At 38.0% G+C, this 27117-nt stretch overlaps 1 protein-coding gene across 2 annotated transcripts; it reads left to right on the top strand.

Moving 5' to 3' along the window:
* The first annotated feature begins 863 nt into the window (after window positions 1–863).
* stk39 (serine threonine kinase 39) lies at window positions 864–22032 on the top strand. 2 transcript variants are annotated; one of them, XM_077580468.1, is made up of 19 exons: window positions 864–947; window positions 2347–2521; window positions 4038–4150; window positions 4897–5005; window positions 6098–6230; window positions 6581–6636; window positions 6868–6977; window positions 7271–7372; window positions 7810–7943; window positions 8051–8099; window positions 8915–8980; window positions 12525–12647; window positions 14260–14289; window positions 14606–14662; window positions 14899–14960; window positions 18450–18502; window positions 18580–18648; window positions 18755–18819; window positions 20432–22032. In XM_077580468.1, the coding sequence occupies exons 1-19, from the start codon at window positions 930–932 to the stop codon at window positions 20504–20506; spliced, it is 1599 nt and encodes a 532-aa protein (XP_077436594.1). In that variant the 5' UTR covers window positions 864–929; the 3' UTR covers window positions 20507–22032. The 2 variants fall into 2 exon arrangements, with proteins under 2 accessions (XP_077436594.1, XP_077436595.1); XM_077580469.1 differs by having other exon boundaries at window positions 925–947; window positions 2237–2521.
* Window positions 22033–27117: the final 5085 nt, after the last annotated feature.

Raw genomic sequence — 27117 nt, 5'->3', positions numbered from 1 at the left:
TTGTTTAAAGCATGTAGACTCAATAATACAAAAAATAAATAAATCAGGTAAAAAGTGTTGCTGTAATGAATCAAGACACATTATTGTGCATTGACATTTTATTGAATTTTTTTGATTACTACTTACTTTTACACCTTGCTTCTTTGGAATGTTTGAAATTATGATTTGTGTTGGGGCCTTGAAAGTGGTGTTTTCTTGTATTTTCCCAGTCTTGTGTGTAAAAAAAAAAAAAAGATTGGCAAAATAAACTCAGTCCACTAATAAACACTAAAATTAGTTTGATTAGATTTGTTTTAAACAAAGTAATACCAATACGTTTTGACAACAATATGCACATGTAAATTCTCACTGAGTTTGCTTTGAAAGTAGAAATAAAATGAGCATCACTGACGTTTAGACTGATGATGGCGCTAATGCATAAAAAAAAGTTGGTTTGTCAACCGTCAATAAACAAACAGAACAATATAGATACTCACGCAGGGAATTAATGCACAATTATACAATATTTGTGGAATTGCCTTAAAAATAAATATGAAACCAACTTTAAGAAACTTTGTGGGAGTGAAAGAAAGGTATTGAAATGTTTATTTGGCGACAAGACTTAATTAGAAAATGTTACTGAATAATTTTGCTTAGCACAGTAGAGTTGCCTTTAGCAAGCCAACGTTGTCATGTAAGTTGTATTTTTTTTTGTTCTACTTTCAAGCATTAAAAATACAAACAGCATCTCCTATATTAACTTATTATTTATACAATACGCCCACAATCGAAAATGAATGAGATTTTACCGACAGCGTTTAAGAAAAAAAAAGGTACGTCATTAATGACGTACAAGTATCACGGCATCGTCACAGACAATAAAAAGAGGTCACTTTTTGGGGGGTTTGAACGCGATGTATACATGTTGCTAACTGTACACCAAAACTGTCATGAATCATCTAATTAAGGTTTGTTGCTGAGTTTTGTGTCCTGTCGTTTTACTTGTTGCAAGAATTGATTTGGACGACAAAGCCACATCAGTTTAGATTGAACTGCACTTGCTGGAGGCTTCAAATGTCTTAATTTGGTTAGCCAAAAAGACTTGATAAATTCTCACTCACAAAGCGCTAAAGTTAATGTTGTCTTTTATTTGTGTATTTTGTTTAACTCACTGTTAGGCTACATGTCTTCCTTGAGTCCATTAGGTGTGCATCTCATGCTTTTCATTACTGCCTTTGTTGAGAAAATGAAGGTAATTTAAATAAAAATCAAACACATAACAATGCTTTAGATAAACTGTATCACAATAATGAATAAAGTTAAACACATTACCATATAAAATAATATGCCAAATGATACATGTTAAACAGCAGAGGTAGCTAAAGTACTCACACCGTCTACGTTTAAGTTTAAGTTTGTTTTTAAAGAAATACTGGTAAAAGTACTGATTCAACTACTCAAATATTAGTTTAAAAGTACATTCTGTAGTGTTCTCAAGTAAAAAACTAAAAATGTTTTTTTTTTACTACCAATTTTAGACAAGATATTTTTTTATAATATTTCTGCGCAGATGGAATAACACAAGTATTTGTACTTCTTTACCACTACTGCTTAAGTAGTTGTACTTTGTTACTTCCCACCACTGTTTAAGGAGACGAATGAGTACGTATCTAGTTTAGTACAATAAAAATAATAATGTTATTCATTACTTAACCACCACTGGAGTTGAATCAGTTAAATCGTTGTTAGTAGTACAGTAGTTGAATCAGTATTCAGAGTATTTATAATTTACTTCTCACAATAACATCAATTAATGTTTACTTTAGTACATTTCCTCTTTAAGTAGAGGAATTGAATCAGTATTTGTACTCGAGTGCAGTCAGTACTTTGTGGAGTTATAGTGTACATTGTTTCTTTTTTACCATTGAGAATTGATTCTGCTTAAGCACATTAACAAAGTAGTTGTACTTGGTTACTTCTCACCACTGCTAGAGGGAGATAAATACTTCTACTTAGGTACAATAAAGTATTTGTACCTCGTTACTTCACACCTCCCCTTGGGTAAATGATTTGAATCGGTATTTCTACTTGGAGTTTTTTTGTTTTCGAAAACACAAGTACTATACTAATATTTAGGACCGAGTACCATTCAGGGGGAAAAAAAAACGCGACGCGCTTGGCGTGTGTGTGTATGCGTGTGTTGGCGCGCACGCGCGCTTGACTAGCCCTTTTTTTTTCCGGGTTGCTCTCCTCGCAGGCGGCAGTTGCTCGGCTGCGGCTGCCAGCTGACACTCGCTGACGAGGGGAGGTCAAAGCTGACTCGCTCTCCTTCGCTCTCTCTTCGTGTCTGTCGCTCGGTCGTGTCAGCGAGAGGCGGCTAGCCGGCGCAGAAGCATCACCGCCGCCACCTCCACCACCACCACCACCACCACCACCACCACCATCATGGCGGACCAAGGCGAAGCCCCGGTTCCCGTCCAGCCGCCGCCGACGGTTAACTGGCCAATTACCAGGGAGTCGTACGAGCTACAGGAAGTCATTGGTTAGTACAAGGGGGTCTTTTGTACCATCGTGGACACATTTACACCATTAGCCGCCGTAGTACGAGCTGCTAGTAAACGCGACAGGAAGGCCCACCGGCTTTTTTTCCCCCTTCTCTCTCCCCACGTGAAGTAGCCACTGCGGATGTGAACTCATTTACAAGCTACCGGTTGACATCACACGTGCAACTGGCGAAGCGGGTTCTACTGAAACTGAAAAGCCGCTCACGTTGACTTCACAGCTTTTTCTTGTAGTGAACACACACAAGATGCTGAATCGTGGCATTACGCCCACTTTGTTAGATGACTAATATACGCTCCATGGCAGATGCCGCACGTCAAATGACGTCATTGTCAGATGTGATGGCACCAAGTGGACAATGTGCTTGCCTTATGACATGAACATGACAGTGACGCAAGTGGGGAGAATTTAAAATGCCTCCTAAGCAAAACATTGGTCATGCTAACTAAGTAAAAAAAAAAAAAGTGACTTTTTTGGGTTATAATGACTGTAAGGTAGTATAGTAGTTGACATTTTGTTAGCCTAATAGCATCAAATAGTCCAGTAGGCCAGCCTCAATTCAACCTTTGTCGATTGCCAAGAACTGGAAGACTAGAATGTACAAATACTTTTTTTTGTTGTTGCAAACACCGGATTTTTTTTATTGCTCTTGTGATGCAGTAATATTTACCATTAGCCACAACCTTACCTACCGCTAGACAATGAGATCCAATATGAGAAAGCTTTTAAAAACTGCATTCACAAAGATGAAATGCTAATTAGAATTATTAGTTTGGAATCAAAATTATGAGAGGCATTCATTAAGCAGTGTTTATTGTTATGAAGAGCAGCACTTCCATCATACAGAGATCTGTTTATAATTAATTAGTCACATAACATTTAACTGTTATTAAAGTCAAAACAATTGAAACAGCTGTCACTCTTGAGTAAATACATTTTGCAATCTTCCCCAAAAGTGCATCATATTTGTACTCATTTAAGACTTCTAAGTGTATAACACGCTAATTGAGTGCCATCAATCCCATTGTGTTATATAATACTAAAACAAAAGAGACAACACCTCAAATAAATACTGAAAGCTCAAACGGAAGTTGCCTGAGTACTCTTGGCACAGGCATTCTTCCTCCAGCTGACACGTCTTATCATTCTAGATAAGAAACAGCGCCATAGCTGTCCGCCGAGCTCTGGAACCCCGAGCCCCCTCGCCCCCCACCCCACGCACACTCACGCGCTCCCCCGCGCACCTCTGTTCTCATGAGCTACGGGTAGTAAGTTCGAACACACGTGCTCATTACTTCTGCTTATCTGTCACTCGCAGTTGACAAGCGCATCGTCAGTCACGGTGTCTCTCGGCGGGAAGAATTTCACCATTTAAACGTGGCCTGATTTCTAGTGAACTTACTTGCTTATTTTAAACCCCCCAAAAATTGAGGTCACCTTTTTCTAACAGTTTTGTGTGTAAATCTAATTGCGCTTGTCGTTTGCTGTTAATTCAGGTAGCGGGGCCACAGCGGTGGTACAGGCAGCGCTGTGTTCTCCCAGACAGGAGCGCGTTGCCATCAAGAGAATCAACCTGGAAAAATGCCAGACCAGCATGGACGAATTACTGGTGAGGAGAATAAATAAGGGCTAAGTCTGTTTTAGTTGTGCTGGTGCTTGTGTCTCCCTTTCCAAATGTACCTCTGATCTTCTAAACCACCCCCCCCCCCCTTTTTTTTTTTTCGTCCCGGGTATAATACGTGTGATTCGGCCATTTTATTCCCGGAGTCATTGCGCGTTCATCCCAAGCATTTCGTAAGTTGCGTATAAAGGGTTTAACAGACAGCGAGGCATATTCCATAATGTCAAAACTCAGACCTTCAAAATAAAAGCAAGAAATATAATAACAGTTTAATCGCATCGTGGCCCTAGTTAGCAGTTGTATGCAATCATCAAGCACAAAATAGTTTGAGTGCGACTAAAAGCCAACATAGGCCGACAAAGTGTGGTGAAACTGTTGTTTATACGGGGCATGCTTTTATTTTTTTAAAGTCACATTTTTTTGCAGGATGTCACGCCAGTGTTATCTCAACTTGTCCGAGTGTTGCCAAGCAGCCCGGGAGGCTTATTAGAGCCTCATGTGCCATATGACCTCCTGTCTGTGAGCACTTTTTACTCAACATGACAGAAAGTTCAAAGTATTAAGCCGTTTGATAACGGAAGAAAGAACGGCGCTCTCTCTTCCCCTTGCTATATGCGCCATCTAAACACAAAAAAACAGAGTTTCCATGATATGGTTGATTATATGTAAATTAGCACAAGAGGGGAGAAAACGGAACATGTGCAAGAACTATCTTTTGTTTTCTTCCCCAACAGAAAGAAATCCAAGCAATGAGCCAATGCAACCATCCCAATGTTGTCACCTATTATACTTCCTTTGTGGTGAAGGATGAACTGTGGTTAGTCATGAAGCTTCTTAGTGGAGGTAAGTTTCGCCTGCTAAGCGGCACTCTGCATTCAGGCTCGATAAAGCGCCGAAATGAGATCCGCGCTGGTTTAAAAACGTGATGCGTTTCATGCTACGCCGGACTTTGTGTAAACAATTTCATAAGCTAGGTTCACTTTCAGGCGCAAGTATTAAAAGCAAGTTGACGACTTCAAAAACCTTGATGTAATAAATACCCCAAAAGCATATTGAATCTCGTAAAGATTTTCCTTGCGCAGCCTTTAACAAACTCGTTCAAGTCTTGACAGGACAAAAGTCTACTTGTTTATCTCATTCTTTGCCAACTGTTTCAAAGCAGTTCCCCATTTTTGTCAACCGATTTAGGGGATTTTGACTGACTGGGCAAGACCCACAGGCCTTCTGTGACCTACCAAAAGCAGGAGTAGACTCTTTTCTTAAAACTTTTATTTATTTCTACAATTTTCTCTTCTTTTTTTTTTTTTATTTTATTTTATTTTTTTTTTACAATTTTCTCTTCTTTGGACAGCAGTAGAACAAACTGCTGTCTGAGCAAAAACAGCAGCGTTTACAGTAGATGGGTGGGACGTATGCTAACTAACTTCTCCGCATCAAAGGCATTGAATAGCCAGAGCTAATGCTATCAAAAAAGTGATCAAAATGCTAACTGCAATTTGCAGGAATAATTTTCTCTCTCCTTTTATGGAAACCTAACCAGCATAATCCAGCCAAGCAAAAATAATGTCTTCAGATCGTATTTCTGGAGACACAGGGTTTGAAGGGGCGGACCTTCACAACGGTGCTGATGAACCGAGAAGTGTCAGGTTGTATTGTTCGGGACAGTCCGACCCAAATGGGCTGAATGACGATGATGATGGGTTTTGAACCGTCTGCATCAAAAATCACCTCCTTTGAATGATAATTATGCTCATTTTCTACTTGACGCTGTAGGATGGATATTAATTTATCCGCAGCCCCTTTTTATTCAGCCTATTCAAGCCAGAATTTGTTCCTTTTTTTTTTTCGGGATCTTGTTCTATCTGAATTTTGGCGCCATTTATTTGTATCAGAGTAATACGGAGTACACAGAGTCTCTTATGTTGTATCTTTTAGGCTCTATGCTGGATATCATCAAGCACACAAGCAAAGAAGAGGACAGAAATCTGGATGAGCCAATAATCGCCTCGATCCTGAAAGAAGTGCTTGAAGGACTAGACTACCTGCACAGAAATGGACAGATCCACCGGTACTCTTTTTTTTTTAAATTTTTTTTTATCAATATACTTTGTACTACGTTTTCAATTTCTAACTATTTATCTCTTGTTACGATAGAGTGTATTATGTTAAGTATTCAATGGCTGAAAGTTTGACGCAAACCTCCCTTTTATTGATCTGCGTTGGTGCGGCCGTGATGTAGACTTCCTGGACATCAAGGTCACCACAAACTAGGCTTGACCTTTTTATCGGCCCCCCCCTGGGCAACAGTCTAGATGACGGCAAGCTGTTTGTGGCCCCGTTTCCACGGATGGAGGAATCGATGCCGTGCCGCATGTTTTCACCATTTGACTGACTGCCTGTGTGTTTTGTTGGCCACAGGGATGTGAAGGCCGGGAATATTCTACTGGGAGAAGATGGATCTGTTCAGATTGCAGGTGTGTTATCATCCGTCACCACGTGTGTTGTTTTTTAATCCTGTTGCAGCCCATAGGGAGTTTTAAATGAAATGCTGTATTTGATTTCTTATCCCATGTTTTCATACAAAGCTGCTTTTTGGCCAATATTTTTAAGCCTCTATCAGTGTTTGTTTACCAACCCAATCATGGTGGTGGGAAGTGACTGCTTTATTGAATAGGATTAGTTTTTGTCTTCTTCATTTTTTACAGATTTTGGCGTAAGTGCATTCCTAGCCACAGGGGGCGATATGACAAGAAACAAAGTTCGAAAGACGTTTGTGGGCACGCCATGCTGGATGGCACCAGAGGTGATGGAACAGGTGAATCCCAATAAAATCTTTATTATGCTAATTATATTTCCAAACGTCGCAGTTTCATCTCTGTTGATTTTTATAACAAATTGTCACCAGCTAAATTATACTCCCAACCAGTAGGGGGCAGCAAGCATTCAAAAAGTAATTTTGTAAATCTACAAGATTTGTGTCTAAATTGATGACTGATTTTAAAGACTTTCACGGGTCCTCACTGAGCTAGTAGAAAATATGTTTAAAAAAAAAAATGAAAGTGAAACCAACTAATTTGACCAATATTTTGTCCCATTATTTACCCACAGGTACGAGGTTACGATTTCAAAGCAGACATTTGGAGTTTTGGAATAACGGCCATAGAACTGGCGACGCGGTCTGCGCCCTATCACCGCTACCCCCCTATGAAGGTCAGTTAAGGGCTGCTCGATTATGAAGAAAATAATAATCACAATTATTTTGGTAATAATTGAAATCACGATTAGGACGATTATTTATTTTTTGGTACAAAACAAGAAAACTTTTAAACGTAAAAAATATTATGACAAATAAAAGTATTTGAAACACTATAATTATGCCAGTTCCTTTTGGACGAAACAAAATGTTTTTAATTAGTTATTTTCGATTTTTTTTAAAGGTGCAAATGTATAAATTTAAACAATTCAAACAGCTCAAAATGAGTCTATTGTGAAGTTTCATCACAAGAAACAAAAACTTTTGAGGAAGTTGTTCCTTTTACTTCACACGGCAGTTCCTTACAAAACTGTTTCCTGCCAGAACTTTCTTTGTCATTGTTCACTGTTTTTGCTGCTGCAGATGAAAACCATTTGTGCCTTTTTTTGTTTAGGTCTTAATGTTGACCCTGCAGAACGATCCGCCCACTCTGGAGACCGGTATCGAGGACAAGGAAATGCTAAAGAAGTACGGCAAATCGTTTCGGAAGCTAATAACTATGTGCCTTCAGAAGGATCCTGCCAAAAGGTTGGTCTCGCGTTTAGTTATCAAGTGAAAGTCTCTGAGGAGGACTTTGAATAAAAAAAGAAGTTTCCTGTATTTTGTTAATACATTCGAACAATTCTTCTCTCCAGGCCTACAGCTGCAGAGCTCTTGAAGTGTAAATTTTTCCAAAAAGCGAAGGTATTTATTTGCGCCCCCCAAAGTTTTATAGTCCCTATTAGTTTTTTCAATAGTCTGCTTCTTGCTGGTTATAGTTTGTAATGATCAATAATCTATACAACTTGTACTCCGATCAATAAATAATGGCAATTGAAATAAAGATAAAAATAAAACTTGAAGATGCTATATTATTACATTGCTGTATCGTAGTTTAATATATGGAATCAGCATTTTACTTGCAGCATTTTTTTTCTTCATATTTTCATAGTACAGTTGTGCTCACAGATTTCCACACCCTTATGAAATTTGTGAATTTGTGAAGGAGAACATGCAGCGACGAGGCGTTCTAAAGCGTACTTAGCGCTTGCTTCCCCATCCTGTCTGTGACATGCATGCACTCACAGCTGACAATGAGGCACTCTAAAGCACCCGTTCCACACAGTGACTGTGAAGTCTGACTTGGAAAAAACTTAATTCTGTGTGTTGTGTGTGTGCACTCACAGCTGACAATGAGGCGCTCTAAAGCAGCCATGCCAACTATCTGAATTGACGATAGGTGCCGATATTCAGCATTTTTTGACGAATATCGGCAAAGGCCATTTTGAAGAATCATATGGCCGATAATAGATTCATTAATTTTTTTAATAAATAAAGTACAGTTGTGCTCACAGATTTCCATACCCTTATGAAATTTGTGAATTGGCAATTTTGGGAAAATAATATTGATGACTGAACAGGTACCAGTTCATTATTTTATTACAGCCTAAAAAACGACTTTTCCGTTTGTCTAGTACCCAATTTCTAAGTAATGGTTTTGTTCATATGTGTCCACACAGAACAAAGAATATCTGGTTGAAAAGTTATTGTGCCGAGCTCCAAAGATTGCGCAAAGAGCAAAGAAGGTATGTTGACACTTGCTCTTCCCTGTAAAATAACTCTGTTATTGACTAAACATAACAAATTGTATGCGATCGGCGGGATTGAGTGGAGTCCCTCCATCGCAATGTCGCATTTACAGTCAACATGAGTGATGCTCACGGACTTTTGTAACACCTCAAACACTTCATGCCCGAACTGTTTTGTCGATAGAGCGAAAATATGGGCTTGTGTCGCAAGAGAGTCACACCGTGTCGATGTACTATTTTTTAAATATATATTTTTTTACCTCCAGTGTATCATTCTGCAGGAACATAAATTTAAATGAAACGGTTGACTGCGGAAAAAGAAGCTCGCTCGGTAACTTGATCTTGGCGCTGTACTGCGAGGAAGTGCAGTTTTCAGACACAGCTCCGCATAATATTGGCTTTATCTAAAGAGTTTGCCTTGTCGGTCAGCAGAGGCTTATTGCCGGGAGGCAGAGTGGTTAAGTGCAGGGATGGAAAAGCACTGACACGTTTCAGAGTAAATGGAGGGCTTCCTGGAGAGCGTTGTTGCCATCGTGGATGACATGAACGCAGAAAATCCAATAAAGGGGAGGGGCAACCGGTGATACTGCTGCCTTGCAACAATGGCAGAATTTTGTCCGTTGATATTTTGTGGGATAAACACATTTTCTTAATAGGATCGCGGGTGAGACAGTCGCTACTGTATAGATAAGCAACTATTCACACTTCTAGAGCGTTCAAAGGCCTCAGTAAATGCATGTTTTTATGATGTGGGAGGAAGCCAGAGCACTAGGAATTTTATAGGAGCATAAGGAGAACATGCAACGATGAGGCGTTCTAAAGCGTACTTGGCGCTTCCCCCTTCCTGTCTGTGACATGTATGCACTCACAGCTGACAATGAGGCACCCCGTTCCACACAGTGACTGTGAAGTCTGACTTGGAAAAAAACTTTTTCTGTGTGTGTGTGTGTGTGCACTCACAGCTGACAATGAGGCGCTCTAAAGCAGCCATGCCAACTATCTGAATTGACGATAGGCGCCGATATTCAGCATTTTTTGACGAATATCGGCAAAGGCCATTTTGAAGAATCATATGGCCGATAATAGATTCATTTTTTTAAAAGTTTTAACTTCAGGGAACTAATTATACATTTTTTTAGAGATGCTGCTCACCATAGGAACTCTGCACCTTCTGTTTTTGTTTGAGATTAAAACTAAGATTAGTAAAAAAAAATTTTTTTTAAAAACTTTAATAATAATAATGCATTATATTTATAGTTGCCTTTCTTGGCACTCAAGGACACCAAACAGTATGTTGAGAGAGGACTTTAAAAAAAAAAAAAAAAACTTTATTTACTGTAGAAAACAATTGTTTAAGTTTTTCTTTAACTTTTGAAAACATGCTACTGCACCTGGGAGATGCCTCTACAAATTCCCATTGCCTAATCCAAGATTTCTCATCCAATGAAATGCTATACTGCCCTTCTGGTATATATGATTCCAAAATGTTTTTGAACATTATCCTTTGACTGACTGACTGGATTTTATAGTTCTAACGAGTCAAAAGACAAAGATAATGACCTTGTGTTTTTTGTGCTGATTTGACAAACGCTGCCACCTAGATTTCATACTCAGCAAATATTTGTCAAAGCTTGTAGCGACCGGCGACGCTCGTGAAACATTATCAGCCCAGGATCGGGATGGCGTGACCTCTGCGATCCAAACCTGTTCAGTTTAGTCACATACACACACACACAAGCACCTTGAATGTCCTTCTTTACCTTCGAGGAGTGAACGAGATATTTGCTCCGCGTTTCACCCTTGTGGTCTGCCCTCTTTTCTGTTTTGGGTTTCTATATTCATGGTAAACGCACGCATTGCTACTCTCGGGGGAAAAACAAGTGGCATACGGGTCTAAAAAGAGGACAAACGGATCCTATATAGTACGTCTGCTTACTTGATATGTTGGGGCCTAAACATCATTTATGAAATCATGTAGTGGGCTCTTTAGTAGAGTAGCTTCAAATTGTTTGTTAGAGCTCTAAAGTATGAATTATGCATGTTAGGCGGGAGGGGGAGGGGGGGGGGCTGCATGACTCTTAAGGGCATCATTGCATGTGGGTTGCCTTGCAGTGCTTTTTTTCAGTGTATTATGTAAAATTGTTAGGCGTGTGAGCTGAATAACCAGTAGAGGGCAGCCTTGCACCAATGCGCCATTTTGCACTGGGAAAAAGAGAGACTTTGTTTTCAAGAGCAAACAAGAGTTTGTTAAGCCCTTATTGTTCCAATTATAAGTTGAATAAATTTCTACCAATTGTTTAAACCTCAGATGAGAAATCATTTTTTTTGGGGGGGGGGGGGGGGGGTAAGATTTTCATGATGTGACTGTCAGTCAGGGTGGCCACTGAGACTTGATCTGTGTCTTGTTTTTGCTGAAGGCGCCAGAGCGGAACCGGGGGACTCTGGGTTCTATGTCAGGTTTGGAAACTATAGCTGGCAGCACCAGAGGGGTAGCGCCTCTTTAACTTTTATCGTTAGCCGCTTAGCATTTTGTGTGCTGCCCGTAACACTGCAGCGCTCCCATAACTGACTGTACCTCACGCTGCTTTACGAGCCAACTGCTGCTTGCGTTTCTCTCGCCTTGGATGGAAAATCAAAGGCAAAAACCTTTATCTGCTTTGTTGTGTTATTTTATGTAGAGGTAGAATCTTAGATTAGCAGTGGGTTGAATATTTGATGTGTTTCATCCATAGTTTCTGCTTGCATCATGCTCGATTCATTGTGCTTTATTTAATTTAACTCCACATTGAACTTTTTTTTTTTGATATGATCATAACACTTTTCACGTCTACACAATCTAACGAGCTTCAATAAAACAGCATTGTAGGGAGTATTGAAATTTTGCTTAATTTAAGAATAGGATGCTTATTTTTTTTTCACCAACAAAGTTGAGAGGAATTCATGTAGCTGGGATTAGGCATAATAATTGTCAATGTTTGAGCAAGATTTTTTTTTTTAAGAGTTGTTGAACAAGATTGGCGCAAAGTGATTTAAAATGAGAATATTTTTTAATTTAAATGATAATCAATCAAGGAAATTTAGTCAAATGTCCAACTCAATATGTATATTATATGTTGTGTTTTTTATAATAATGTAGAACTCCGCTACAAGGACCAAGGTGTTTTTAATATTTTCAAATAAGCAAAATATTAAAGCACTTTAGTATAATGCGTACAGTATCTGTACGTTATTATTTTATCTGTACTTTTGCTCCCTGTCAATCCATTATATGCATGTTATCTTAATAAAATTGAACATTAATTGTCAAGTAGTACATTAAAACAAAGAAAAATCTAATTCACTATATAAAGATCCCATAACAATGTACTGCCACTCCAAAAAGGAAGTTAATGTCATATTCAGTCACTGAATGCCTTTTCTGGGGTCCTTTATTTTTATTTATTTATTTTTTACATACTGTGTGAACTTCATTACATTTGAGTGAGTAGGTATGACAAAAAAAAACAAAAAAACATTGCTCTCCAAATGTATGGTGTTGCAGGTGAGGCGGGTTCCAGGCTCCAGCGGCCACCTGCACAAGACGGAGGACGGCGACTGGGAGTGGAGCGACGACGAGCTGGACGAAGGCAGCGAGGAAGGCAAGGCGGCGGTCAACCAGGGCAGGGTGAGCGCCATTTCATCTTCAGCTGTTTTTTTTTTGGTTTTTTTTGTAAAGTGTTTTGCGTCGCGTTTGGTGTCAGTTTTTGTGATTGAGCTCGTTTAACACGACACGAGCATCCAATCTTCCATCTGAAATCCACTTAACAAATTGAAAACCAAGAGCACTCGAGTGCGCTCGGCTCTCCAAGGATTTAACATTTGTCACCTGCAGAATCAATGAGCGAATGGTTTCAATCTAATCAATTAATAAGCTAAAAGGAGTTTTATCCAGATCCAAGGGGGGAAAAATAGATAAGATCCTGCAGAAGCGCAACAAATTACAACCTGATCTGATGAGATCTGACAGATGTGTTTGAAAATGTGAAATGGGATTTGGAGCAATCTGCTTTGCATCCAGTTGACAGTTTGGCGCCCCGCGCGCGCAGCTTGGCGCTTTTGTTCATCTGTGAAAAGAGTTTTGAAATGTTCTCCCTCATGAAAGCGATTGTTTTAATTATGTCATTATCTGTGTGAAATTCGCACCCAAAATTAATTGGGAAGTGGAACGTTATTGTAAGTAGATCAAACGAGTCACAAAGGAGGCTGCACACGAACAAACGGAGCAACAACGAAACGCGTGCAAATGAAAACATCGGCTGCTTGTCAGTGGTAATAATTGGATCAAGTGGCCGCTTAAAGATACTTCACTCCTGACAATATGCTCATACAAAAGGTTCACGATTATTTTGGCAATAATTGAAATCACGATTATTCAAACAATTATTTTTGGGTACAAAACAGGAAAATGTTTAAGCATTTAAAAAAAAACACTAGACCTTAGTGAGGAATAAGCAGTTAGGAAAATGGATGGATGGATAATTATGTAAGTTCCTTCTAGACCAAACAGAATTTATAATAATATATATTTATTTATTTATGTTGGCAAAAACTGTAAAAAAAAAAAAAATGTAAAAAATAAAAATAGAAACACTAGAATTATGTAAGTTCCTTTTGGACCAAACTGGATTTATAATAATATATATTTATTTATGTTTGCAAAAAAATTGTGTGAGTGCAGCTTGTGCACTGTGCAGAACCTTTTTTTTTTTTTTGGGGTACAAAACAAGAAAATGTTTAAATGTAATAAATAAATGAAAAATATGAAGACAAATAACATTCTTTGAAACACTAATTATGTAAATTTAAAAAAAACATTAAATTAGTTACTTTAAAATATAAAAAAAGGTGCAAATGTATACATTTAAACAACTCAAAAATTAGTTTTATTTTTATTTTGTTTTAACGATTATGCTGTTTTTTGTAATTGTGGAGTGCAAAAATGAGAATTTCCATTTATTGCACAGCTCTAAGTAGGTGCATGCAGGGAATATATTATACACTAACCTTAGCAACATTTCCAAATATCTGATTCTTCCAGAAATTATTTTCTAAATAAGTTTTCCATTTTATCATTGGAAGGGCGATGTGCTTTCATATATATATTTTTTTTAACATTTCAAAGGTAGTGGCAGTTGCAGGCATTGTTGGAACTGACGAAACGATGGACTCTTAACTTGACCGCAAGAAGTTGAGTCCGGTGTGGAATAATCAGATTTTTGCTTCTTTGTTCCATTCAGTCACGTCGGGTCAAGGACGACTCCAAAGTAGTAAGTTTTTCTTCTTCTTCTTTTTTTTTTTCTTCTTCATTTCAAAACATGCACACAACTGCTTTGTATTCTGGTGAAAAGCCGACATAGATGAATAGCTCTGCTTTTTCCTGACTAATTCTGCGCCGTGACGGCACTTGGGGAAAAAATGGTTTTGTAAAGCCAATTATTATTTTAACAGAATTTGTTGAACTCAACAGCCGAGTTCCTGTTCGAACCTTTCCGGCACATCGCCGCACACATCGTCAATTGACTTTTACCGCCATGTCGCTTAACTTGATTGATTTTTCACAGCTATCATTTTTGTCGCCTGCAGAATGAGGAGAATGTCAAGAACGTTCCTTTTGATGGTTTATCCAACCAACATTCCCAGGTGAGGGATTCAGCATAGAGCAGCTGCACTCATTTGTTATTGAGTCGATGACCTTGGCGCCTTTGTGGGAATTTTTGCATGCATTAACATGTGTCTGTCTGACTACATGTAAAGTCTCAATGCTATTAGAACCCATTTCCAAAGGCTTTGTCGTTTTTTCAATATGAACCACAACTACTCATCGCATCTCTGGTACTTTTCGTTGAAATTTCCTCATCTAGCGTGTTCTCCTTCAGGTGGAGCCGTTTGGGGATTCGCTTTACATTCATGGTGCTGTGAACTTGGTCCTGCGACTAAGGTGAGGCAGATGTTTTTTTTGTTGTTGTTGTTGTTGTTGTGCATTTCCAAATGACATGAAACGAATCACTTCACTGAGAGGGGTTGACTAACACGTTTTTTGGGATTATGCCAGGCAGGTCACTGTTGACAATGAGGATGTTCTCAAATGAAACTTTGAACACAACTAGAGATGGACCGATAACCGATATTTGAAGCTGATATTCTTTTTCAGTAAACAATAGGAGGGGAAATACGGAAGAGGATTGCGGCCAATGAAGAGAGAAAAAAAAAAAAGTTAGGCAGGATTATCACTTTATTTATAATTTGACTTTAAAGTCAGAATTCAGACTTAAAGAATTCAGACTTAATCTCAGAATACTGATTTAAAAGTGAGAATTTTGACTTTATTCTCAAAATTCTCACTTTAAAGTGACAATAATAGTAGCACTAAAATTCATAATTCTGACTTTAAGAATTCAGACTTTAAATTCTGAATTCTCACTTTAAAGTGACAATAATAGTAGCACTAAAATTCATAGTTCTGACTTTAAGAATTCAGACTTTAAATTCTGAATTCTCACTTTAAAGTGACAATAATAGTAGCACTAAAAGTCATAATTCTGACTTTAAGAATTCAGACTTTAAATTCTGAATTCTGACTTTAAAGTGAGAATTTTGAGAATAAAGTCATAACTCTCACTTTTAAGTCAGACTTCTGAGATTAAAGTCTGAATTCTTAAAGTCAGAATTCTGACTTTAAAGTGAAAATTTTAAAAATGAAGTCAGAATTCTGAGATTAAAGTCTGAATTCTTAGTCAGAATTCTGACTTTAAAGTGAGAATTATGACTTTATTCTCAAAATTCTCACTTTAAAGTCAGAATTCTAAAAATAAAGTGAGAATACTGTCCCCCCCCCCTTTTACTGGTCCTAATCCTCTTTGGTCAAAAATAAATAAATAACAAAAATACCAGATGTATTATTGCTTATTGAACACATTTTGAGACTTTTCAAAATGTTATTTTTTTTCTCTTAGACAATAGACTTAATTTTAAATTTCTAAAAAATGTTCATGGAGCTCCCAAGGTTACCAGTTCAGTACATCTTAAAAAGTTAAAAGGAAACTTAAATAAGTAAATACCATAGCTCTGTATAGTTTTCTATAGTAATTTTTTTCCCCCAAAATGTAATAATACCTGAAAATCTTAAAATGTTCACATTTCTTTGTTTTGATGCCAAACAAAAACAAAAGTTTCAGAAGTTACCCGCATATCTTATAAAGCTAATTGAAAATTTAAACAAATAGTTTCCTGAGATTAAAATGGTTTTAGCTTTACTTTTTATTGGCAGTCAGATTTGGGAAAAAACACCAATACCGATATTTGGCAAAAAAATCGGTCTATCCCTAAACAGAACAGGAAGATTTGCCGGCATTGACGCTATTTTTATACAAAGGTATTGCAAATACACGCCAAACGTCCCAATGGTAGAGGAGACCCCTGGGGTTACTTACTGTGTAATTTAATAGGAATCCTGTAGAATACAACATTTCCAAAGAATCCTTTCTTCACACTAATTGTGTTTGTGGGAGCCAAACGGCAGCTAATTTGGTTCTCGGCTGCTAAGGGACTTGCAGTTGATTAGCGTGAGTTATGATAATGTCAAGGGACCGACTTGAGATGCTGTCGCTGTATAATTGGCTGCTTGTCATTTCACTTGCCTGTAATTCAGGCGCCCCCCCCCCCCCCCCCTTTTTTTTTTTCTGTGATGGAACTAAAGCCCTCTTGAGAATCCCGTTGTCACCACTTTGAAGAAGAATTTAAGACTTCGGATTTTACTTCTCATTCTCACAAAGCACATATCCAAATAGATTCTATTGTTTCGTCAAGATTTGACATTTGCGTGTCTTTTTTTTTTTTTTTTTTTTTTAGATTTAGAGAGCAGACGCTTGACAAATGTCAAGAGCAAGCTGTGAAAGTGACGTTTCAGATATGAATGCGTCATACAAATAATTTACTTGAAAGCCGTGCCGTAGATTTCACGTAGTACAAGAATATGATTTGTGGTTTTAGTTCATCTGTGCTTGCAGCAGTCAAAAAGTAATCGATTATCAAATGAATCGACAACTGTTTTAATTCAAAATTGTCCAAATCCTCTGATTTAAGCATACCGAGAGTAATTGTTGACGGACTTCCGTCGTCCTTCATGAAATAAGACTGATTATCTTCTGTGTTTAAAAAAAAAAAAAAAAAAAGACATTTGCAAACTGTTATTACTTTGGAAAACAATCACAGAAGTCGTAACCTTGTACATCAATCCCACTTTTTTTAAATCTCTATTTACAAATACAAAGTACGAAATAACCACCAATCACTGGTTAATAAACAGTAATCAGAGATTATTTTTTTTAAATTTGTGATACACTTTAATGCAAAATTCAAATGAGTCGATTGATTCTAAAAATATTCATTTTCATTCATTCAATATTCGTGACAGCACTAATCTGTGCTGTGATCTAAAGATTTATGAGGAATACCTTTTTTTTTTTGGTCTTAGTAGTAACTTAATGTAATTTTATCAATTTAATACAGAAATAAAATCAAAAAATTTGATAAGATAAGTGTACATTTACCACCTTCTGAAAGAACATTTTTGTTATCCCGCAATCATTCAGCTCACCTATTGAAAGATTAAAATAATGAAAAACTCTCAGAACATTGTCCTATGCGGAACATCATGTCTTTTTTTTCTTCTTCTTCTTTTTTTCTGCCTACTACACACAGTAATCCCGCTCAGCCTCACTTTCTGTCAATTAGCTTTTATAAAAGCCCCGAGGCGACGTCCTCCAAAACATATTGTCAATTCATTGTTCACCAGCTTTTACTATTTTGTCGGCCAGCATTACTGATTCTGAAGTTTCTGTGCAGATTAGATCGACGCGGAAATCTGATTCGGCCCGAAAAATAACAACGCTGTCATCGATGGTCGTCAATTACGCGATGTTACTAATAAGTTTATTTAAGTTCCGTAAAATGGTGTTCATGAATATCATGATTGAAGAGATGTTTAAAGTGTAACATGGTCTACGTATATAGAATTTTTTAACCTAATTCCGGTTACTTAATTCTGTCTGTTAGCGAGAGCCACTACATCGTGATAACTTACATTGATGTTTCTGCATTTGGCAATTAATTATTATATTATATTATTAGTATGGGATTTTTTTTTTTAATGGGCTTTAGGTGAACTGATGAATACACGCACGCACACACACACGCACATACACATACTCACCCACATACAAAAAAAAAATATATATATATATATATATATATATATATATGTGTGTATATGTATATATATATTTAAAAAAAAAAAAAAAATTAATTTTTTTTTATTTGTTTTTTTTTTCGAATGAACAATACTGAGCTCTCCTGAAAAAAAAATATATAAAAAAAAATAAAAAATAAAGTGTATCACGGATTTTGAGTCGTGTCTTCTCCTTTAAAGGAACTCCAAAAAGGAACTGAACGACATCCGGTTTGAATTCACTCCCGGACGAGGTACGAGTGGCGCCGGATGTTCATATAATGTATACGTGAACTGAAAATGAAGGTGCAATATTTGTTTTTTGTACTAGACACGGCGGACGGCGTTTCCCAGGAGTTGTTCTCGGCGGGTCTCGTCAACGGACACGATGTGGTTACCGGTATTCACTTTTCTTGTCCTTCTTTTTTTCTTTTTTTTTTAATTGCTTTTGTTTGTCCTGCTCTTGCGGCGGACATTTATGTTGCCTTGCACTTTTTGCATTCCAGTTGCTGCTAACCTTCAAAAGATGGTAGATGACCCCTCGACCTACAAAGTATTGACCTTTAAGCTGGTGAGTTTGCAGATGATTGATGGCTGACAAACCCCACTGAGGGGACTATAAACAGACTGTGGATTAAAAATGCAAAGAGGGCAAATGACGGCGGGAGGTGTGCGGACGTAAAAAAAAAAAAAAAAGTTTACACGTAAATAATTATATTTTTTATTTTGAATTTTTATCATTTTACTTTTCATATTTAGCATTTTTTAAATGATGAAAAAAACGATCTAATTGTGGATTTAAAAAATAAATAAAAAAATCCACGTTGTTTCAAACAAACACAAGAAGCTCTGTTTTAATTGTACAACTTGTAAGTTGTGTTTGTGTTCCCTTTTATGACCAAGAAAATGTTTTTCTCATGCTATTTACCACACGCAACTTTTTTTTAACCGAGTTTCCCCTTTGCTAATTAGCAACAGCTTTGCAGAGCCTACACACCGTTTCCACAGTTTTCTACTTTATTCTGGCAGGGGGTGTTCAAAGACTAATTGCATGCTGCGAATTAAGCCCTTTCAAAATCATCATTTTTTTTTTTTATGCTCCATGAAAGATCGTTTAATGATATTGATGCGATTGGCTTTTACGCGCATGTCAATTATGGATGAGGATAAAACATGTTGATTTCCGATCATGTAGATGTAGACAAACTGGACACAACATTAGGTACACTTGTCAAATAAGCTCCGGCACGAGAGCTGCACGCGGTACGAAACTCGTGCCTTTTATGAAGATAAGAATGCTCCCGTTTTTATGGTTTAATTAAACATGCTTATTTTATCTGTAGTCTTTTGAATACTTTAATTCACATCTCGTCCTTAGAGCACAAATGATAATTAATCTCCACGCAAGATTTTGGGACCTGGAGCACTTAACGCTCCCATTTGGTCACAGGAGCGATGTCGAGTGATGAGACCTGATTTGCACTCACTCACTCAACACGGAGAACTTTGCAAGCTGTTTTTATGTACGTTTTATTTTGTTTATGCCAAGAGTCTCTGGAAAACTTGTTTTTATGGCAAAGATTGAATTATCCATCATTCTCTGTAGCGCTCGTCCTCATTAGCGTTGCGGCTAAGCTGCAGCGTTGGAAAGCAGTTTGAGCATTTATTTGATGTCCTTAAAGGGGAAGTTAATCCCCCAACAAATTATTGACAATAAAAAATGTTCTATGCAGCCCCATTAGTCTAAATACGCTATTCTGGGTAATATTGTGTTAGTAGAATATGAGCAGCAAAATCCAGCTGTTTTTATCCCTCTCAGGGGGCGGCCATTTTGCCACATGCTGTCGGCTGAAGATGACATCACAGTTGCTCAGGTCTCATCTCAGGTAACAACCAATCACAGCTCAGCTTCAAAAAAAACAGGTGAGCTGTGTTTGGTCGTTGCCCTGAGCAACTGTGATGTCATCTTAAGTCGAAAGCAGTTGGCAAAATGGCCGCCGCCCCTGAGATGGATAAAAACGGCTGCATTTAGTTTCATAACTCATATTCCATAAATGTCATGTTTAGACCAGTGAGAGCACTTATGACATATTATTGTCAAGAAATGTTTACGGTTGACTTCCATGTATGTCTCAATGGATCATATTGAACCCCCCCGCCCCGCCCCTTTTTCCTCTTGCCAGGCCTCCTGCTGTGACGACACGGAGCTCCCGGACGAGGTGAAGCTGATCGGCTTCGCGCAGCTGAGCCTTAGCTGATGCTCCCTTCAAACCTCAAGCAGATGAGACGAGGGGGGGGGGGGGGGGGCCCACACGTTGTTCAGGGTAGACAGGCTGAGGAACAAACAAACATAAAAAAAAAAAAAAAGCGCCACTTCCAGCAAAACATCCTCCTTCCAAAAACACGCCCCCGCCCCCGCCCACCCCCAAGCACCAAACCTCCCTGCGTTCCTCCGCCCAGCACACGACCAGGGATCAGGACGAAGCCCAGGAAACCTACTCAGGATGCGAAAGAAGGTGATTTGAGATGTAGCTTTGAATGTTTTATTTATTTATTTCCTTTTTTTTTTATTTTTTTTTTTACATCACATTACCTCTTGTTACGCAAAGCTCTTATTATTTATTGACCCCCCCCCCACACCCCACCTCCAACTTAAGCCAAAAATAAATTTTCTTTCACTTGCATTCCAAAAAGCCCAACTTGCACCGCGTTTCTCCTGTCAAGCACATTTTCAAAATAACACAAGAAAAAAAGACAACCGATTGTATTCTGTGAAGGATTATTAGGGCCACGGTGAAAAGAATTGCAAGAATAAAGTTGTTAAAAAAAAAAAAATCTCCCGATAGTTCTCTGCAGATGTACTCGTTCAATTTCTATCTTTTATTTTTTTTGCAAAATTCCATCTTGTTTGTTGCAATATTCTAATATTAAAACTTATTACCAGTCTTTATCGTCCTAATTCGTTTTCAGTATGGCCCTAATAATCCTTCCTCGTAGTCTTAACATGGACAACAAGGGTTGAGTGTCAAGGGGAGAAAAAAAAAAATAACAAGAAAAAAAAACACAAGACCCGGACGCTACTATGTTTGATTTGCTGCTCAAGTCACGACAGTGTTAATGCTTCAATACGCTCAAGGTGCCTTGTTCATTTTCATGTGCCTACGACAGTATTGTCAAAGGGAGACCACACAAATGCTAAAGAGCAAGAAGCCGAGTCTGCCCATTTCCATTTCACACACACACGCGTCAGTCCGCCGAGCGAAGCATATTCATGTGAATGCACTTTTGGGCTGAGATGCGTCTGCACCCGACAAGCAGATGCCGTCGCCCTCGGAGACAAGTTGAGTTGTGATCTTTTTTTCTTTTTTCCCCCCACACATAACTGCAGTTGTGGTGATGTGACGTGATCGGCTCTGTTTATCTACTTTCACAGACTGGCTTTTCATGTCATTGCTCTCACCTGCTGCACAACAAGACGCAATACTCTCAAATAAAATAAAATTTGAAAAAAAAAAGTTGCTAAAATGTGCCGCGTGCGCCTGATGATTGACGGCAACAACGTGGAAATGACAAGGAAGCCATCTTGTGTGCTCAAAACATGTGCGGTAGCTCTAAATTATTTTTACGTGTTGTGTTCAAAATCTTACCTAATAACCAAATTCCGTTAGAAAATTTGTTTTTATGTACAGTATGTGTAACCATGTCCGCATATTTCACCTGTTTATGACCTGTAACCTGTTGGTTTGTGTCAAGGAGCAACAAATAAATTGCTATTTAAACCTGATGGCATTTATTCTCTTTTTGTCAATTTTATTCATCTGTAACACACATTTTTGAATTTACAAAGTCTCCAGCTGAAGGTGACTTAATTTTTGCAATGCAAAATTAAGCTTTGGCATCTTGCACAACTTTATGAGATTAAATATGAGCATTCAATTTACATTGAACGGCGTTGAATTGCGCTACATCATGCACATAGCTGGCGAATAATCGCATTGTTGTATAGCTGCTAAATGAGCTAACCAAAATAGAAATCCAGTAGTGCCTTGAGATATGAGCCATAGGATTTTTTGCTTTGAATTATGAGCACAAATGTGCGAATGGTGGCAAAGAACTCAATTGGCTTTAACAAGCTGCATTTTGGCAAATCATGAACAATTCTTCAAAAAAAAAAGCTTCAAACTTTTTTTTTTCTTCAGCTCCTAGTTGGAAGTTGACTGCCAAAATAAAACAAAATGTCACAGACTGGCCAATAAATGGCATCTATATGGTGGTGTTAAATATTTTTAAACAATGGATATTTTAACAATCAATGGAAGTGATGGATGTAGACAGACATGCATCCACATTGACAATATTTGCATATTTTCTGAGGAGCTCAAGATCAGCAATCGTATGTTTGTGTTATACTGCTCTTAACAGTATCAAGAGCACCACAATGTCCATTCAATTGGAGCAAAAATAATATTTTTTTCTCCCAGTATAGTATAGTGTGCTATTTTCCTTATTTTAAAAAATAACAGTTTTGTTGCTAATTTTGGGGAGGCTGGTAAGGATTACTGTACAGTAGTTTTCTTTCATTTCAATGGTAAAAGATGCAGCTTTGATTGTGTTGATAAAAAAAGCATTATTATTATGAAGGAATATCTCATATTTCATTACAATGGGCATAATGTGGCCGGTCAGCATATACAAAAATTATTATTAAAAGAAAAAAAAGTGCCAATAAATGACTGTGCGAAGAAAATACTAGAATCAAGCACCAAGTAAAAAGCAGCAATATGACTTTATTCAAGTATTTGTTTTTTAATATAAAAAACAAAACCTATCACAACCCTTTGCGGGATAGATATCACATTAGCGTCAAATACTGCAAAACAAAATGGAACATTTGGCCTTGAGAGCCACAGAGACGCACACAAAATATGTCAATAGCTTCTGCGATCAACAACAGATAGACTTGTACTGTATATTTGCAATATCCTGTAATGCTCTCAGCAACTGTTGCACAAATCAATTTGCCACCATACAGCCGCTTTATTGAGGCACAGAACGACGAGAAGGGCGTCTGGAGGCTAAAATACACATTTGAAGATTAAGATTGGAAACGGCGGCATGATGACATAATCACAAAGTCCTAAACTGGAGAACAACAAAGTCACTCGCGGTTTGATTATTATTATTATTATTATATATTTGCGCTTGTCTTTTTAGGGACTGATTACATAAGAGTTTTTAATTTTGGTGCGAGTGAACAAAGGAAGAAGAGAGGTAAAATAGTTATTGATCAACACTAACCTGGCAATATTCTGATTGATAATGTGAAGAACTCCCCAAGGTGATTTGTTTGGGAAAGGCGGGACGTTCTATATATCGATCTAATTGGACGACGCGGCATATTCAGGTTTGTTTTGACCAATCACGGCAATGGATGAAAACGTCGTCTTGGGTCTCGTTTTAGGAAAAAAAAAAAAAAGCACGAACATCTTTACCAAATAAAAATGCACAAAAGCGCCTCTCGCTGTTCAACATTCAACAACAAAAACGATAAGTAATTCTGCGAGAACAGAATTAATTGCAGCGTTTATTCGTCTATGTTAGGGTTGTTTGTTTCCCCGGCGTCGGCGCTTCCTGGTTTCGTCGTCACAACACAGTTGCATGTCCCGCCATAAACAACGCTTGATTGGTCCGACCTGAAAAAGGTCGGTTTCGAACATATTAGCGGGACCAGTACATGATGAATTATACTGCGAGAATTCAGCTTGCTGGCAAGGTTAGATCAACACTGTGTGTGTCCAGATTCACAAGTCTGGATCCTCCGAAGGCCGAATTTGTCGGCTGCATGACGTCACTCCAAACGCAACTCGACAGCACGCACGGATTCACATATGAATGGATTGTCAGTAATGCTAATCGGTAGCGCATTAGCCGACCATCCACTCATATGTAAATCAGGCTTAAAAGTCCGTGCGTGCCGGGAGTGACGTCATTCAGCAGACAAATTCGCCCTTCGTAGAACCCAACCTTGTGAATTTGGACACAGGGACTGTGTGGATAAAAATATTGGAGAACCTACAGCAAGTAAAAATGTAATAATATGGATTTGTCTTGCCGCTTTACCACCTTGCAGCAAAAACAGCATCCCTTCTTGTGGGAAGACTTTCTCAAGATTGTGGATTCTGTCTGTCAGAATTTTAAGCAAGGGCCTGACTGTCTCACCATGTCTGTTGTACTTCATCCCAAAGGTGTTTCGATGTGTTCATGTCTCACCAAACTTTCCCCACAAAGTCGGAATTCAGAGCCAAGTCCGGTTTGTCGTCACTGATTGTGTTTGGTATTGATTTGGAAATGATCATTTTGGAATTGGTTTATGTGCAGGATTGACCAAATCAATATGATGTTTTAATCATCGCAAGCACAACAGGAAGCTGGGAGTGCCGAGTCAGCAACCGCGACGCTTCAGCGTCTCACTCAAGGACACTTAGCAAGGGGCGGGAGGTTGCCACTGTCGGGGTTTGAACCAAGGTCACCGGCTGCCGATGACGTCCTGTCGAAAGTGGACACTCCAAATAGGTATTTATGTCCATGCTGACCGAAGCAAATGAGACTCTTTTTTCGAGGAATTCACCAAAAGCTTTATTTCCCTTTTTGTCCTATTGCTGATGCTAAGGTGCATTCAAAATGGAGAATTGGTGTGTCAGGTGAAGGCAACCGTGAACTCAAGTGGTTTTTCACCTTTTCTGCCATTATTTGCTGGAAAAAGGAATGTTTTTGTACTCAGGCCAAAACCTTGTCCAAAAGGAAAGTATCACAATTTGTGTAGCATATTAAAACTATAATCAAGTCAAGGAATGAGCGGTCTAATAGGAAAGAAGTGCTTTGGCGCCACCTTGTGGTATCTGTAAATCTTTTTAGGGCTGTTTTTTTTTTTTGGTCTTATTTTCAGTAGGGCTCTGCCTCGATACCCCATAAATAGTTGGGGAATACTATAGTCATCCATGTTTGCATTTTTTGCGCTTGTCCTAATTTGGGTGGCGGGCGACTAAACTGATGATGACGCTCGATTTAGCAAGACGTTACAGACCGCTTCCCTGGTTAGCAATATGTTTTGGTCAAATTCCTTTCTTAACTCGATTTGCATGTGTTGTAATGTCTGCCCAAAGAGACAATGAGCCAAGTGCTCTGGTTGCTAAAATGCTAATTAGCATGCTGCTCTATGTTTTGACAAGGTGGCTAGAGCTACTTTCCATTAAAAAAAATAAAAAATAAAAAATTTGGGCACATTTGATCAATATGAATGTTCACGGTAACGTTGCCGACATCCTCGTTCAAAATTTCCCGTTTGGAATGCGCCCGGTATGACATTGCTGAGCCGCATCAAAGGGACATTTGATTCCTCGTATTTCACTTTGTTGAAGTCGATGACAGCTGAACTGAAGGCGAATCTCCAAAAAGACTTCCACTCGAAAGGGAAACCTTCAAGGGTGGTCACATGGGAGTTTTTTGTTCCCAAAAATTTGTCCGGCGAGCGGTCGGCTCGCATTCAAATGCTGACGTTGATTTTTGGTAACTGGACAAAACTGAAGAAGCTTTTTGGTGAAGTGTTTTTTTTTAACCACATAAGAAAAGTCAAGTTGCCGTCGATTCAACTGTGCCTGATTTGTTTATTAATTTAAACTTTGATTGACGGCTAGATTTCCTTGGCATGGTTCAAGTGAGACCATTTAGATCTTGTATCAGGCCTGATCAAAATGATGATAAAAAAATAAGATCCGATATTAAACCCCGCCTCTAATTGTAAAGACAACATTGAATAATCCAACCTCAAACCTCAAACTCCCCTTTCACATTTTTCGCCAGCCTTAATGGACAAGTTGAAAATCAACCAACAGTTCCGTCGATGTTCAAAAGGGCAAAAGCTTGAAAAATGGTGACCCCCACATTTGAATACAAAGCACTTATCGACTTGATGCGTGCGAGGAATGTTCTGCCGGATCTTGACCTTGTGAAAACATTGACTGCAAATACCAACACCGTGAATCATCTCACGCGTTGACCGACAGTCATGCGGGAGCAGCCGGATCCCTTTTTCCACCGAGTGGCACCGTTTGCTTTGGTTATTGCATACAAACTGACCATTGGGGCCAAATTTGGGACATTTTTCGACCTTATCTTGCCAGATGTCTAGAAAGATTATGTGTGGGATGCGTTAAGTATGGAGGACCAAAAATGGCCAAATAAAATAAAGAAAGAAATAAAGAAATGTGAAAATAAATACGGATGAAAAAAATATATAACTCAAATACAAAAAAGTAAATATAAATGGAAATAAAAACAACAAAAAATATATAAAAAAGTTTATATGTATATATCTAAAAAAAAAAGTAGTGAATAACTAAAAGTAAAAATAAAAACCGAGATCCAAAACATAAAAATAAATGTGGATTTTTTATTTTTTTTTTCATGCTGCAGACTTCCTTGTTCGCCGGCTCACTCAGTTTACAACGGCGGAGTCCAACCCAAGACACGCTTAGGACCCGCCCCCTCATTTGAATAACGGTGTCCGCAGCATGAAACAAATATGAGAGCAGAGCCTTTTTATATTTATTGATGGATATTAAAATTTATTTATATCTATATTTATTTTTACATTTATTTCCACATTTATATATATATATATTTTTTTACTTTTATTTATTTATTTATTCATGTTGGTTGTTTTCAATTTCCATTTATATTTATATTTTAATTGTGTTTTTATATCTGTTTTTAGTTATTTATTTATTTGTGTATGTCAAATGGAAAATAAATAAAGTTGAAACAAAAACATATAAAAAATATAGTAAAAAAATATATATATATGTATATA

Source organism: Vanacampus margaritifer, chromosome 11, assembly GCF_051991255.1.
Source record: "Vanacampus margaritifer isolate UIUO_Vmar chromosome 11, RoL_Vmar_1.0, whole genome shotgun sequence".
Lineage (NCBI taxonomy): Eukaryota > Metazoa > Chordata > Actinopteri > Syngnathiformes > Syngnathidae > Vanacampus > Vanacampus margaritifer.
Note: the sequence above shows the minus strand (reverse complement) of the source record. Positions and strands in the feature narration are given on the sequence as shown.

Coding starts and splice junctions, on each gene's coding strand:
- stk39 (XM_077580468.1), top strand. Junction 6,978..7,270: donor CACCAGAGGTGATGGAACAG/GTGAATCCCAAT, acceptor ATTTACCCACAG/GTACGAGGTTACGATTTCAA. Junction 18,649..18,754: donor CGGACACGATGTGGTTACCG/GTATTCACTTTT, acceptor TTTGCATTCCAG/TTGCTGCTAACCTTCAAAAG.